General features: G+C 44.5%; 2 protein-coding genes and 1 pseudogene across 5 annotated transcripts in view; 2 read left to right on the top strand and 1 right to left on the bottom strand.

Annotated features, from left to right (window-relative positions):
• Nucleotides 1–554: 554 nt before the first annotated feature.
• On the bottom strand, nucleotides 555–3502 carry LOC311140621 (coiled-coil domain-containing protein 127-like). 3 transcript variants are annotated; one of them, XM_084175751.1, is made up of 5 exons: nucleotides 3398–3486; nucleotides 2920–2943; nucleotides 2688–2817; nucleotides 2020–2273; nucleotides 555–1454 (listed from the first exon to the last, which is right to left on the bottom strand). In XM_084175751.1, the coding sequence occupies exons 2-5, from the start codon at nucleotides 2932–2934 to the stop codon at nucleotides 1005–1007; spliced, it is 849 nt and encodes a 282-aa protein (XP_084031877.1). In that variant the 5' UTR covers nucleotides 2935–2943; nucleotides 3398–3486; the 3' UTR covers nucleotides 555–1004. The 3 variants fall into 3 exon arrangements, with proteins under 3 accessions (XP_084031877.1, XP_084031879.1, XP_084031878.1); XM_084175753.1 differs by lacking the exon at nucleotides 2920–2943 and having other exon boundaries at nucleotides 2032–2273; nucleotides 3398–3502; XM_084175752.1 differs by lacking the exon at nucleotides 2920–2943 and having other exon boundaries at nucleotides 3398–3494.
• Nucleotides 3503–3735: 233 nt separating this feature from the next.
• Nucleotides 3736–11843, top strand: LOC311140614 (succinate dehydrogenase [ubiquinone] flavoprotein subunit, mitochondrial-like). The gene is made up of 15 exons (XM_084175744.1): nucleotides 3736–3878; nucleotides 4266–4349; nucleotides 4639–4800; nucleotides 5121–5264; nucleotides 5409–5573; nucleotides 5951–6099; nucleotides 6997–7121; nucleotides 8241–8409; nucleotides 8641–8836; nucleotides 9067–9238; nucleotides 9373–9491; nucleotides 9657–9768; nucleotides 10181–10311; nucleotides 10702–10815; nucleotides 10984–11843. The coding sequence occupies exons 1-15, from the start codon at nucleotides 3828–3830 to the stop codon at nucleotides 11068–11070; spliced, it is 1980 nt and encodes a 659-aa protein (XP_084031870.1). The 5' UTR covers nucleotides 3736–3827; the 3' UTR covers nucleotides 11071–11843.
• LOC311139274 (collagen alpha-2(VI) chain-like) overlaps nucleotides 11160–13466 on the top strand; it is a 25360-nt pseudogene continuing 23053 nt past the window's right edge. Inside the window, exons 1-3 of the transcript in view lie at nucleotides 11160–11188; nucleotides 12539–12975; nucleotides 13190–13358. The product of the transcript in view is annotated as a collagen alpha-2(VI) chain-like (transcript). The remainder of the gene's footprint in view (nucleotides 11189–12538; nucleotides 12976–13189; nucleotides 13359–13466) is intronic.

Raw genomic sequence — 13466 nt, 5'->3', positions numbered from 1 at the left:
CGGGACTTTAAGGGGTGTCTTAGAAAGGATGACTTCTCATCCTACCCAGACTTCCAGAGCTCAGCTGTTCATCCACTATTCCCTCCAGGAGCCCTGGGCAGAGAGCACCCAGGGCTACTGCCTCAGCCAGGAAATGTCACCCTTCCCTGGGCTGGGCTGGATCGCCCCTGGTCGTAGATGAGCTAAAGCTGATAGGCGGTTGCCGTGCCTCAACGGTCACCTGAATCTTTTGCACTTGTTTTTCCTCTTCATGGCTTTTTCTGCTGATAGCGGCTGTTTCCAAGAAGGGTTTACTTGCAATAACTGTGTTTGTCTTTTTCCAACAGAACTGCACCTCTGGACAAGAGTATCTGCTAAATGAATAAAATGTAAATGTCTGCTAAGGTCTTGTTGATCTGAGAGATTACAGTTCGCTTGACTATTTCTCAGATTCAGTTTACATTTGTTCAAAGTTTATAGAGCCTGATGATGCTATGGTCAGCAATGATTGTCAAGTGCTCCTGGGCTTTACTCAACCATTATTCAAATGTAAATAAACCACACAAAGTAGCCAGTCAGAGATGTCAGTATATTGAATGATTGTATGACACAACCACAGTCTCTGTTATAACATTGTATCTTCTGTGATATCAAAATAAAGTATATCACTCTTTTTTTACATGACTGACCAAACAGCTGTGATGTCCAGAGTGGAAATAACAGGATTTTACAAAAGGAAATATTCCTCTATAATTCATGATACTGTATCATTCATATCATCCAACATTGGGTTTGGAGTGCATAGACAAAACTGTAGTCATGAAAATATCCCTGACATTCAATGACAATTCCATTGGCATTTACTGTGTTTCAATAGTAACTAAGTAAGTGTTTACATTCGTCAGGAGTCATAATATGATGTAGAGGAAATGAAATATACACACTAATTCACCTTTAGTGAAAAATAAAACATTTGTGCAGTCAAGAAGACTGATACTATATCCTTAATGTCAACCCTATCAAGGTCACTTCAGATGGTTGTTTCCCAGTATTGAGTCCTCTGCCCGTTTATGCGTCTCCATGGTAACCTGCAGCTGCCAGTATCTGAGGTAGAGCCACATCAAGCTACCATTCTTCCTCTTGTCCATTTTCTTCACGTTGAGGAGGCGATTGTTGCCTTTGGCACAGTAGCGGTCGTTCTTAAAGATGTCCTTCAGGTCTCCCTCCAGATCTGTATCAGTCCCCAGCGGTTCCTTCACCACTTTGAGGAGCAGGTTCTTCTCCATCTCCAGCCTATGTTCCCTGGGGAGGAGCAGGTTGCAGTAGGCCCCCTGTCTCTCTACAAGGCCCTCCTCCAGATCCTTCAGCATGGCTGAGGCCCTCTGGTGCCAGTCGCTCTCTCTGTCCAGAGCGCGTTGGAGGATGGCACCAGCAGCGCCGGATTCTAAAAGCTTTGTCTTCTCCTGCTCCAGAGCCTGGGGATTGAAAATGACATGTTTATACAACACAAGATAATACAAACCTCAACTGTGGCTTGGGGTGCTCAAGCGATTAGTTCCACAGCCTTTCAGCACACACGTATTGGTATAGCAGTGTCTGCTTGGATTTTAATCTTCTTTCTGGCACACGTCTCATACCTTTCCTGTCTCTTTTTCACTGTCCCCATCTGTTTGTATTTAAACATCAAAAAATAACCGTAGCTTATAACAACTCCATCTTAAAAGCAACATTCCTCTCACACCTTCGAGGCCCTTACAAGGCTCCACTAGGAGCTAAAACTAAGTTAAAGATTCATTCTCTAACTGTTGGATACTTTAAGCCAGTAGTTTTGAAAGTGTTGGTGACGAGCCAAAAGTGGTCCCCGTTTTCTGTGTACTACGTCATCCATTTCGTGTGATATGCTACGAATTTTGCAATTTGTGCGACATCATACAAATTTAGAAATATGTGTGATATGTTACGAATCCAATTTGTGCAATATGTTACGAATTTGTTGTGCTTAAGATCCCGGAGTGCATCTTTAAGTCAAGTCCCCCCCACCTCTCGTTCCACCTGGAGCTGCTTGCGTTCCTCCATGACCCGCTGGCTCTGTGAGATGAGGGCCCGGCGGTACCCCTGAACCGTCTGCCTCTCCTCCTCCAGCTCCAGCTCTAAGATGGCCGCCGCCCGCCGGTTCTCCGTCAGGGTGTCTCTGTACTTCATCTCAAGGTTGGAGGTCACGGCAGACATGTCCTGGTCGTACTGGGCCTTCACCTTTATGATCTCTCTCTGAGACTCTCTGGTCCAGATCCAGCCTGAGGATGGGAGGTTGTTTGGTTATTATAGGGGGTAGTCCTGACTAGGGCTTAAACCCAGGACCTTGTGGCTGTTGATCCCTTCTCATATAATAACTCACCAACCTCCCCTCCTCAGAGAAGGTGTTGGGTCAACAGTCCCATGTTCAAGCCCCGGTCGGAACTACCCCATCACTTTGCTACAATATTATATATATAGTGACTGTAATAATACTGTTATAATGTTGTAATGACGACCTATTTTGGTGTAGGGCAATGCAGTGAAGTCACCACAAAAGAGAATAAGGCTAGTCAGTGTCTGTCAAAGTAAGTGCAAGATAGGTCTATAGCTTTCGTCTTCAGTTCTATACGCCACATATGATGTATAGTGAATACTCTGTCCTTGTGTAACACTGTACTGTGCAGGCTACTTACGAAAGGCAGCCAGCGCCAGCATTGGCACCAGGGGGGCATAATTCCATTGGTTCCCGTCGGCAGCACCTCCTCGTGGGTCTGGCCCCATGTTCCATCTAGGGGGGTCATTCAAGTTGTTCATGGAGGTGTCCTATTCCAGAGGAGAGTCTAATGTTTATACACATATAAAAGTCACCAACACAGACGTTGTTTTATCTAGCTAGCTGACTAGCTCCTGCTACATACAACCAACCTGACCAGGAGGCATTACCTTGACCTAAAATGAAGAATAGTAATAATTAGATTTAAATAAATAGCTTGTCAATTCAACTAATAGATATTAACGGGGGAAATGGTTGGTCTTATTTATTGATCTCAAATGACAACTCCCTGATGTCAACATTGGCATGCATCCCACATGACGACTGGCACTGCAATGTGGCTAATGCCAGTCGTCTCTCTTTGTTGTCATTGTAACACTTTTACAATGTCCATTGCTTAGCCTGAACATGAATAGCTAACTAACACCAACAAAACAAGAGCGGTTTGCTAGCACACTTGCTAGCTATCTTGCCATAGCTAGTACAACACAGCTTTACATGGTGGTTAGCTTGCAGGCTAAAATTAGCAAAAGCTAACTGAGTCATTGCATTAGTGCACGGCTATTTCACGCCCAAATAACACATTGCAAAGAAATGCAGTATATATTAAATGTTTGAGCAGACGCTCACCTTGACAAAATGTGGCAAGGTCAATTAGCAACACATTTGTCCCTGTACCTATGGGGGGGGAAAGCGATTATACAACGTCTTTATGAAAGACAACTACAAAGAGACCACCTGTGTTGTACCAGGGTGTTGCAGTTGAGATATAGTATCTATGTCATTACAATATATGTGCAAAGAGCAATTGTTCATTTAAAACTTAATATTTTGTCAGTCTTAATTAAATTATTTTATCTAATGTGTGCAGAAATGGATTTAGAACTTTAAGCGCTGTCAAAAGGCATACGCCTCCCCCTTGCTTTCCAGACGTTTGAGATGGTTTCTTCCAGTGGGCGGGGCCCTACGAACGTATTCATTTACTCCCAATCAATATATCTCTGTTCAATTCTGCACAGTTTCTTTGTAGCTGCTAGCATTAAACCTGTGAATAACAAGGATGGCAAGTATATCCAGAGTCCTGACCAAGAGGGTTTTATCATCTAAAGCCGTGAGTTTAATAATTATTTTTGAATAATGCATTTGTGTAGTCTGTGAAAAGTCAGTTTTGTAACTGCAAGGGGGAGGGAATGCCTCTCCAACAGCTTTCGTAACCAGTAGCAGACACAGCCTTTCATAACTGTCATCCAGGCCAGACCAGACCCTGTCTGTAAAAATGTTTAAAAATATATATATATACTGTATTTGCAAAATGACCTATTCATAATGATACGGATATTCTTTTGAGGTTTTGAGTGTTTTTCCACCTTGATTTTATTTAATATGTCATTGGGGTTTTGTGGGTTCTGTTTTCTATGTATTTGACTGTTAATTATATGTCTATGATCAGTACCTATTGATGAATGATTGATTTATCATGTTATCCCCATATTAATAGCTCCCTGTAGCAGCCCAATGTAGCTCTAGGAGCTTTCACTTCTCCATCTATGGGAAGAAGGACTACGCCAAAGTGTCAGATGATGTGAGTTACACAAGGATAACACCGACTGTTTTTTTCTTCCAATAAATGTATTCAAGAGACATTCTTGTTATGAAGCCATTGTATATACATATTGTATTTGCATATATACATACAATATGCATAGTTTATTTTAATATTTTTAAGATTCCCTTTTAATTTGTATGATTTTCTCGCAATTTTGTTTGTTACAATGTCATATCAGCCATGTTTTTTTTAGTTATCAATATTCACAGGAGGTCACTGTCTGTCTGTCTGTGTGTATCTGAGTCAATATTATTCTGATCCTCAGATCTCAACCCAGTACCCGGTAGTGGATCATGAGTTTGATGCGGTGGTGGTAGGGGCTGGGGGAGCAGGTCTGAGAGCTGCTTTTGGTCTGTCTGAGGCTGGCTTCAACACAGCTTGTATCACCAAGCTGTTCCCTACCAGGTCTCACACTGTGGCAGCACAGGTATGCCTACGCATATTTAGGGGTCAATCCTAACTTCAGTCTCCCGTTGACATCAATGCATCAAGGATTCATACCTTATTTCATATTTTACTAGTTGGAGGGAATTGGGGTTTGGCTTGGGAGTAGTTGGGTAGCTTCTCAACAATCACATGTAGTTCAAGTGCGTGTGAAATGACATGATCATTACAGTACTATTATGATGAATGAATGGAAATGCACTTTATTCATTTACCGTTCTACATTGGTGTCCTATCCTAAATAATGAATGAATGAATGAATGTTGAATTCATTAGTGTTGATCTTGATCTTGTCTAATCCAGGGTGGGATCAATGCAGCCCTGGGTAACATGGAGGGAGATGATTGGAGGTGGCACTTCTACGACACAGTGAAGGGATCTGATTGGCTAGGGGACCAGGACGCTATCCACTACATGACGGAGCAGGCCCCAGCTGCTGTGGTGGAGGTGATAGATTATTACTACACTATATAGGGAATAGGGTGCAATTTCAGACACAGATCCTGGTGTTTTAGTCTGTTCTTCCCCAAAGACATAAAAGAAAGCGCTGTAATATGGTTGTATCACATTGTTTTTTGTCACCCCCGCTAGCTGGAGAACTTTGGTATGCCCTTCAGTCGGACAGAGGATGGGAAGATCTATCAGAGGGCCTTCGGGGGTCAGAGCCTGCAGTTTGGAAAGGGAGGCCAAGCACACCGATGCTGCTGCGTAGCTGACAGGACTGGACACTCCCTACTTCACACACTCTATGGACGGGTATGTCTAATGTTATCATGAGACAGTTACGAGACTCGCTTGATCAAATATGTTCTCTAGTTTGATTGATTCATTGACCGATTTTTATTTGGCAGTTAAAACACAAGTACATAGATTTAAAAAAACTTGACAGGGATAAACACAAAAAGTAAATCAACTTATTTCCATTGTGGTCCCTAAGGTGAATGGTACAAAAACATTTCAAGGCCAATGTGTGGTGGTTCAACAACAAAAGCTGGAAAAAGAGCTGAGGCAGTGGTTTAGTTGGCGTTCACGAGTCTGGCTTCAGTCTGAGACCTTGGACACATTGACTGTTGTTTATACAACCATGTATCTTTGATTTTAAATGTCCCATTTGTACTTCCTCTCCTCTCCAGTCCTTAAGGTACGATACCAGCTACTTTGTGGAGTACTTTGCCCTGGACCTGCTGATGGAGGATGGAGAGTGCAGAGGAGTGATCGCTCTCTGCATGGAGGACGGATCCATCCACCGCTTCAGATCCAAGAACACTGTCATTGCTACTGGGTATGCTTGTTATTGTCCCAGAGCCTTTAATATGTATCATATCCCTCATAATTAAGCCCTGTAATGTCCTGACAATCGGTTTTGAGTCAGTAGGGTTATGCATCTCAAAATGTCTACACCAATAGCAACCACCATGCTGCATATCATCTTGTGTTCTCATATGTGTCCTTATATCCAATATCTCTCTTTGTCTGTGTAGGGGTTAACTATCTCTCTTTGTCTGTGTAGGGGTTAACGATCTCTCTTTGTCTGTGTAGGGGTTAACCATCTCTCTTTGTCTGTGTAGGGGTTAACCATCTCTCTTTGTCTGTGTAGGGGTTAACTATCTCTCTTTGTCTGTGTAGGGGTTAACTATCTCTCTTTGTCTGTGTAGGGGTTAACTATCTCTCTTTGTCTGTGTAGGGGTTAACTATCTCTCTTTGTCTGTGTAGGGGTTAACTATCTCTCTTTGTCTGTGTAGGGGTTAACGATCTCTCTTTGTCTGTGTAGGGGTTAACTATCTCTCTTTGTCTGTGTAGGGGTTAACTATCTCTCTTTGTCTGTGTAGGGGTTAACTATCTCTCTTTGTCTGTGTAGGGGTTAACTATCTCTCTTTGTCTGTGTAGGGTTTTAACTATCTCTCTTTGTCTGTGTAGGGGTTAACTATCTCTCTTTGTCTGTGTAGGGGTTAACGATCTCTCTTTGTCTGTGTAGGGGTTAACTATCTCTCTTTGTCTGTGTAGGGGTTAACCATCTCTCTTTGTCTGTGTAGGGGTTAACTATCTCTCTTTGTCTGTGTAGGGGTTAACTATCTCTCTTTGTCTGTGTAGGGTTTTAACTATCTCTCTTTGTCTGTGTAGGGGTTAACTATCTCTCTTTGTCTGTGTAGGGGTTAACTATCTCTCTTTGTCTGTGTAGGGGTTATGGCCGTACCTACTTCAGCTGTACCTCAGCCCACACCAGCACCGGGGATGGCAACGCCATGGTAACCAGAGCTGGCCTACCATGCCAGGACATGGAGTTTGTACAGTTCCACCCCACCGGTAAGAACCACAGCCAGTAACCACACTGTAACCACACTGTAACCACACTGTAACCATACTGTAACCGCACTGTAACCACACTGTAACCACACTGTAACCATACTGTAACCACACTGTAACCACACTGTAACCACACTGTAACCATACTGTAACCACACTGTAACCACACTGTAACCACACTGTAACCACATTGTAACCACACTGTAACTGGTAAACCCACAGCCACTAACCACACTGTAACCACACTGTAACCACACTGTAACCACACTGTAACCACACTGTAACCACACTGTAACTGGTAAACCCACAGCCACTAACCACACTGTAACCACACTGTAACCACACTGTAACCACACTGTAACTGGTAAACCCACAGCCACTAACCACACTGTAACCACACTGTAACCACACTGTAACCACACTGTAACCACACTGTAACTTGTAAACCCACAGCCACTAACCACACTGTAACCACACTGTAACCACACTGTAACTGGTAAACCCACAGCCACTAACCACACTGTAACCACACTGTAACCACACTGTAACCACACTGTAACTGGTAAACCCACAGCCACTAACCACACTGTAACCACACTGTAACCACACTGTAACCACACTGTAACTGGTAAACCCACAGCCACTAACCACACTGTAACCACACTGTAACCACACTGTAACCACACTGTAACTTGTAAACCCACAGCCACTAACCACACTGTAACCACACTGTAACCACACTGTAACCACACTGTAACTGGTAAACCCACAGCCACTAACCACACTGTAACCACACTGTAACCACACTGTAACCACACTGTAACTGGTAAACCCACAGCCACTAACCACACTGTAACCACACTGTAACCACACTGTAACCACACTGTAACTTGTAAACCCACAGCCACTAACCACACTGTAACCACACTGTAACCACACTGTAACCAGTAAGGAGAGCCATAGCCACTCCCCACTTATGAAATCCATATTTACTGTAAGCAGTGAGGATTTGTTTTAAGGTCAACTGACTGACCTTTCATTACGTAAATGCCAAGGTCATCCGTGTATATTTGACCTGAGGTGACACCTGACACCATAGCTGTGATGTAACCCTGTCAGGTATCTATGGCGCCGGCTGCCTCATCACTGAGGGTTGTCGTGGCGAGGGAGGGATCCTCATCAACAGTGAAGGAGAGCGCTTCATGGAACGCTACGCTCCCAACGCCAAAGATCTGGCCTCCCGGGATGTGGTGTCACGCTCCATGACCATTGAGATCCGCGAGGGAAGGTATGATCATCAACAATACTCAATATTGATTTCATTACATATTTTTATCCACCAGTAGTTGACTCAATCCCTAACCCCCTTAATAGCATTCATTCTTGGAGATGGAAGTGAAAATTGAATTGGAATTTGAGGCCACATCTTGAAATCGGCACTAAAATCAATGATTCTACTTAAAAAAGACACTCTCTCACAGAAAGACACTCTCTCACAGAACTCTCTTTTCATTTCCAGGGGTTGTGGTCCAGAGAAAGACCATGTGTACCTGCAGCTGCATCACCTGCCCCCACAGCAGCTGGCCACCCGCCTGCCTGGTATCTCTGAGACGGCCATGATCTTCGCTGGGGTTGACGTCACCAAAGAGCCCATCCCCGTCCTGCCCACCGTCCACTACAACATGGGAGGAGTCCCCACTAACTACAAGGGACAGGTAGATTATAACACTCTTTACAATTCTCACTGTTTGTTTGGGGATTTTATTTTCTCCGTAAGGGATTGTGATCACTATGGCTGGGTAAAACAGATTGATTGATTAGCTGACAACATTTATTGTCCTTCAAGAAACTTCACGTAAATCAATCAATCAATCTTACCCGGAACTAGATAGACAGTATTTGACTCTAGACCGACCTGTAACTATCTTGGTCATCTCCCCCTCAGGTCATAACTCATACTGAAGGGGAGGACAAGGTGGTACCAGGGCTGTATGCCTGTGGTGAGGCTGCCTGTGCCAGTGTCCATGGTGCCAACCGGCTGGGTGCCAACTCCCTGCTGGATCTGGTGGTGTTTGGCAGAGCCTGTGCCCTCACCATCGCTGACACCTGCACTCCAGGTAAGCAGGCTCTTCACATTATGACTGATTGGTTAGATTATTGATTTATTGTTCTTTATCAGTCATGTTAAAAACGAATAGCTAATAATGCTTTAATATGCTTGGAGTTTGACTTTCTGTTTTTGACATTCTAGGTGAGAAGCTTTCCCCACTGAAGCCCAGTGCTGGAGAGGAGTCTGTGGCCAACCTGGACAAGATAAGGTTCGCTAACGGGAACACCAGAACCTCCGAGATCAGACTCAACATGCAGAGAGTGAGGAATACATGTTGGCTAAAAGGTTTTCTGTTGAAATGAATTGGCATCTGTATACAGTATAGTGTATTTAACTAGGCAGTGCAGTGGTACACATAGATTTTTCATTTGTCATGTCTGAGCTTTTTAAAACCAATCCTCTCGTCTTTTTGTCTCTGTCTCCAGACGATGCAGAACCATGCAGCAGTGTTCCGTACCGGAGATGTTCTGAAAGAGGGATGTGACAAGATGGACGCCATCTACCAGACCATGGAGGACATCAAGACATTTGACCGAGGTCAGTAGTTTACCTCAAATTAATATTCAGAGTTGATCTCACTTACATTTGTTGACTTTATGTTGTGTTATCATATCTCTTGATTTAAGACACTTTTACTCATAGCCGTAGTGGTGCTGAGGGTGTTGCAGCACACCATGAAAATTATATTTTTTGGGGAAATGATTTGTTCACAGAAGTAGTGCACTGGGCCTTTACTCGTCCTGTATTAGCGGACTGATATAGCCGTCTGTAGCACAGGCAAAACATTTAACCCCCCCCCCGTCCCCGTCCGCGAAAAATCTCAGCACCCCCAAACTAATTTGCGCGGTTATGGTTTTACCATACCTAGATTAAAACACAGGATCAGGATCGTCAGACCCCAGGATTGGTGTTGGTTGTTCTAACTGACGTTTCCCTCCCGTTCTGTCAGGTATCGTGTGGAACACTGACCTGGTGGAGTCTCTGGAGCTGCAGAACTTGATGCTGAATGCCATGCAGACGATCCACTCTGCCGAGGCCCGCAGGGAGAGCAGGGGAGCACATTCCCGGGAGGACTACAAGGTGAGAGAAGGTTAAATAAGAGATAGATAAATAAGACGGGGAGAGCTCTCCAACCAGACACTCAAATAAAGGGATCTACAACTCAGGGCCTCAAAGCTGCACTACAAATCTCCCAATTGGAGCGATACAGGTATTGATTGATTGGTTGATTGATTTGTTGATTGATTGGTTGATTTGTTGGTTGATTTGTTGGTTGATTGATTGGTTGGTTGATTGCTTGATTTGTTGGTTGATTGCTTGACTTGTTGGTTGATTGATTGATTGGTTGGTTGATTGCTTGATTTATTGGTTGATTGCTTGACTTGTTGGTTGATTGATTGATTTGTTGGTTGATTGGTTGATTGGTTAATTGATAGGCAGTGGACTTAAATCGGACGTTGTGTGTTCAAGGACCGTATGGATGAGCTGGACTACGCCAGGCCTCTGGCAGGACAGGAGAGGAAGCCTTTCGAACAGCACTGGAGGAAACACACCATGTCCTCTGTGGATCCTAAGACTGGCAAGGTAAAACAACTACCACAACTCCTGTCTGTGTGTCTGGTGGTAATGCTTTGGTGGAAACGCAAATGGCCAATTTCCCTGAACAAAATCAAGCCTGTCCGGACTAAAAAGCATTTATTTCCATTGAGCATACTAGGAGACTGATCTCTCTCTCTCTCTGTCATGTCCCAGGTGGCTCTGGAGTACCGACCAGTGATTGACACCTCTCTGGACCAGGAGGCGTGTTCAGCCATCCCTCCAGCCATCCGCTCCTATTAAGACCATCTCAACAGGAACATTCAACCTCTTATTCATTAGTGCCAGACTGTACGCTTCCGGCAAAACCTACCTAGGATCCATTTCACTCTATGACCTTCACTCTGTGTGAGGGAGCACTGTAAATAGGGTATTATTGCCTTCTCACCCGCCGCTTTGACTTTCAACACAAATATTGTCGTCTACACCGCAAGCAAAGGAGTTGTTAAGGGATTGTGATTGAAGTTTGTAAATATGTAATTGTTGTATAATAATAATTGTCTGTTGTCATATGAAGTTGTAGAGTAGTTAACCTATAGGTGTATAGTTGCTTAAATACTCCCATTCTCTGTTGTCCGCTGATACCATAATATTAGGGCTCATAATGGAATACTGAATTTGAATATTGTGTAATCATTGTAGTTCAGAGTGCTAAGATATCCTATGTCCTGTAGATGTCTCTTCGGCTTCACTAACACCTAGTCTTTAGTGATTATCCTTTCAGGATAAACGCGTGTGTAGAACTGGCGTGTGACCAGCAATATTGGCTGGGATGTTTGATTTCACTCTGCTTGCTACAGGTTATTAACTTTATGGCAACTTTATTTATATTTAAAATATACTTAACTACAGTTGTCTTTGTGCTACTTACTGGTGGAATATAGTAGACATTATGACAATTACGATGGGGAAAATAAATGAAATACTATGTATGTTACCGATAATTCATTTGGATTTGCTTTGTTCTCGTGTTGTGTATTATTAAAAATGTGTAATTAAACTTAGAAATTAAATCAGCTCTAGTCAACTTTCTTTTCTATTCATTTGACTGTATCTGACCATTTCATTCATCTCACCTGGCTACCTAAGCGGGTACAGTACAAGTTCCTCTTCTCTCCAATTGTGAGTGAATCTGTCAACTGTTGCTGTTATATGTACCTCCTGTGATAAAGTCCAGGTTACGTCCCAAATGCCACCCTATTCCCTATGTAGTACACTACTTTTGACAAGGACCCATAGGGTGCCATTTGGGACGCAAACACCAGTCAGGCTGTGTCCATGATCTCTGCTCCACTACCTGTGTCCAGGGTGTCTGCTCAGACCAAGGCGCAGCGTGAAAGGCACACATGTTTATTTCACCGATAAACACACGAACAAAAACAACAAACCAACGAAACGTGACGTCCTAAGGCTATACACAATACAAGCCTCTAACACGGAACAAGATCCCACAACTAGTGATTGCCAACAGGCTGCTTAAGTATGATCCCCAATCAGAGACGACGAGCGACAGCTGCCTCTGATTGGGAATCACACCCGGCCAAACCTAGAAACACACAACATAGAATGCAAAACATAGAAATACTAACATAGATCTCCACACCCTGGCTCAACATACAAGAGTCCCATGAGTCAGGGCGTGTGACACGTGTATTACGTTCCACACAGTAGGTGATATAACGCTAAACCTTTTCCTTTTCTGTGGAGACAGTCTCATACAGATCAGCCACCTGTACACCTCCACACACAGAGGCATCGTGGCAGGAGTGCTGAGAGTTGTCCTGTTGCTGTGGGTCCTCCAGGTCTCTACCCGGGTCTCTGCACAGGTCTCTACCCGGGTCTCTCCCCGGGTCTCTGCCCAGGTCTCTGCCCAGGTCTCTGCCCGGGTCTCTGCCCGGGTCTCTACCCGGGTCTCTACCCGGGTCTCTACACGGGTCTCTACACGGGTCTCTACACGGGTCTCTGCCCGGGTCTCTGCCCGGGTCTCTGCCCGGGTCTCTACCCGGGTCTCTACCCGGGTCTCTACACGGGTCTCTGCCCGGGTCTCTGCCCGGGTCTCTACCCGGGTCTCTACCCGGGTCTCTACCCGGGTCTCTGCCCAGGGCTCAGAATACGACCACCTGCTAGTGAGGCCCAGGAACATCAATGGTATGGCGGGGCGGAAGCATAGAGACCGTGGCTGTGGATCTGAATTACAAATTAGCCATCGAATGTTGTGATATGATCGATATACTATTTAGCAATATTGTAGATACATGTCGTAAACTTAGGTCTATTATACACAAGTAGCTTAGCCATTGTGGTGGAATAATGGTTGATGTTTCATGAACTACTTCACATTATTTTCTCACCCTCTGTCCAGACCAAAAAGGACGACTGCCCCATCAACGTGTACTTCGCCATGGGACACCTCTGAGAGTGTTGCTCCGAGGGAGTTCCCCTGGGGCAGTCTGGTGAAGGAGCTCAAGGTGTTCCTCCAGATGTTTGTGGAGAGGCTCCAGACCACCACCCTCAGGGCCAAGAGGCTCCAGATCACCACCCTCAGGGCCAAGAGGCTCCAGACCACCACCCTCAGGGCCAAGAGGTTCCAGATCACCACCCTCAGGGCCAAGAGGGTCCAGACCACCACCCTCAGGGCC

The sequence above is a fragment of the Coregonus lavaretus genome (assembly GCF_964263955.1).
Source record: "Coregonus lavaretus genome assembly, chromosome: 13".
NCBI classification, from domain to species: Eukaryota; Metazoa; Chordata; class Actinopteri; order Salmoniformes; family Salmonidae; genus Coregonus; species Coregonus lavaretus.
The sequence above is the reverse complement of the archived record's forward strand: the minus strand, read 5'-3'. Positions and strand labels throughout refer to the sequence as shown.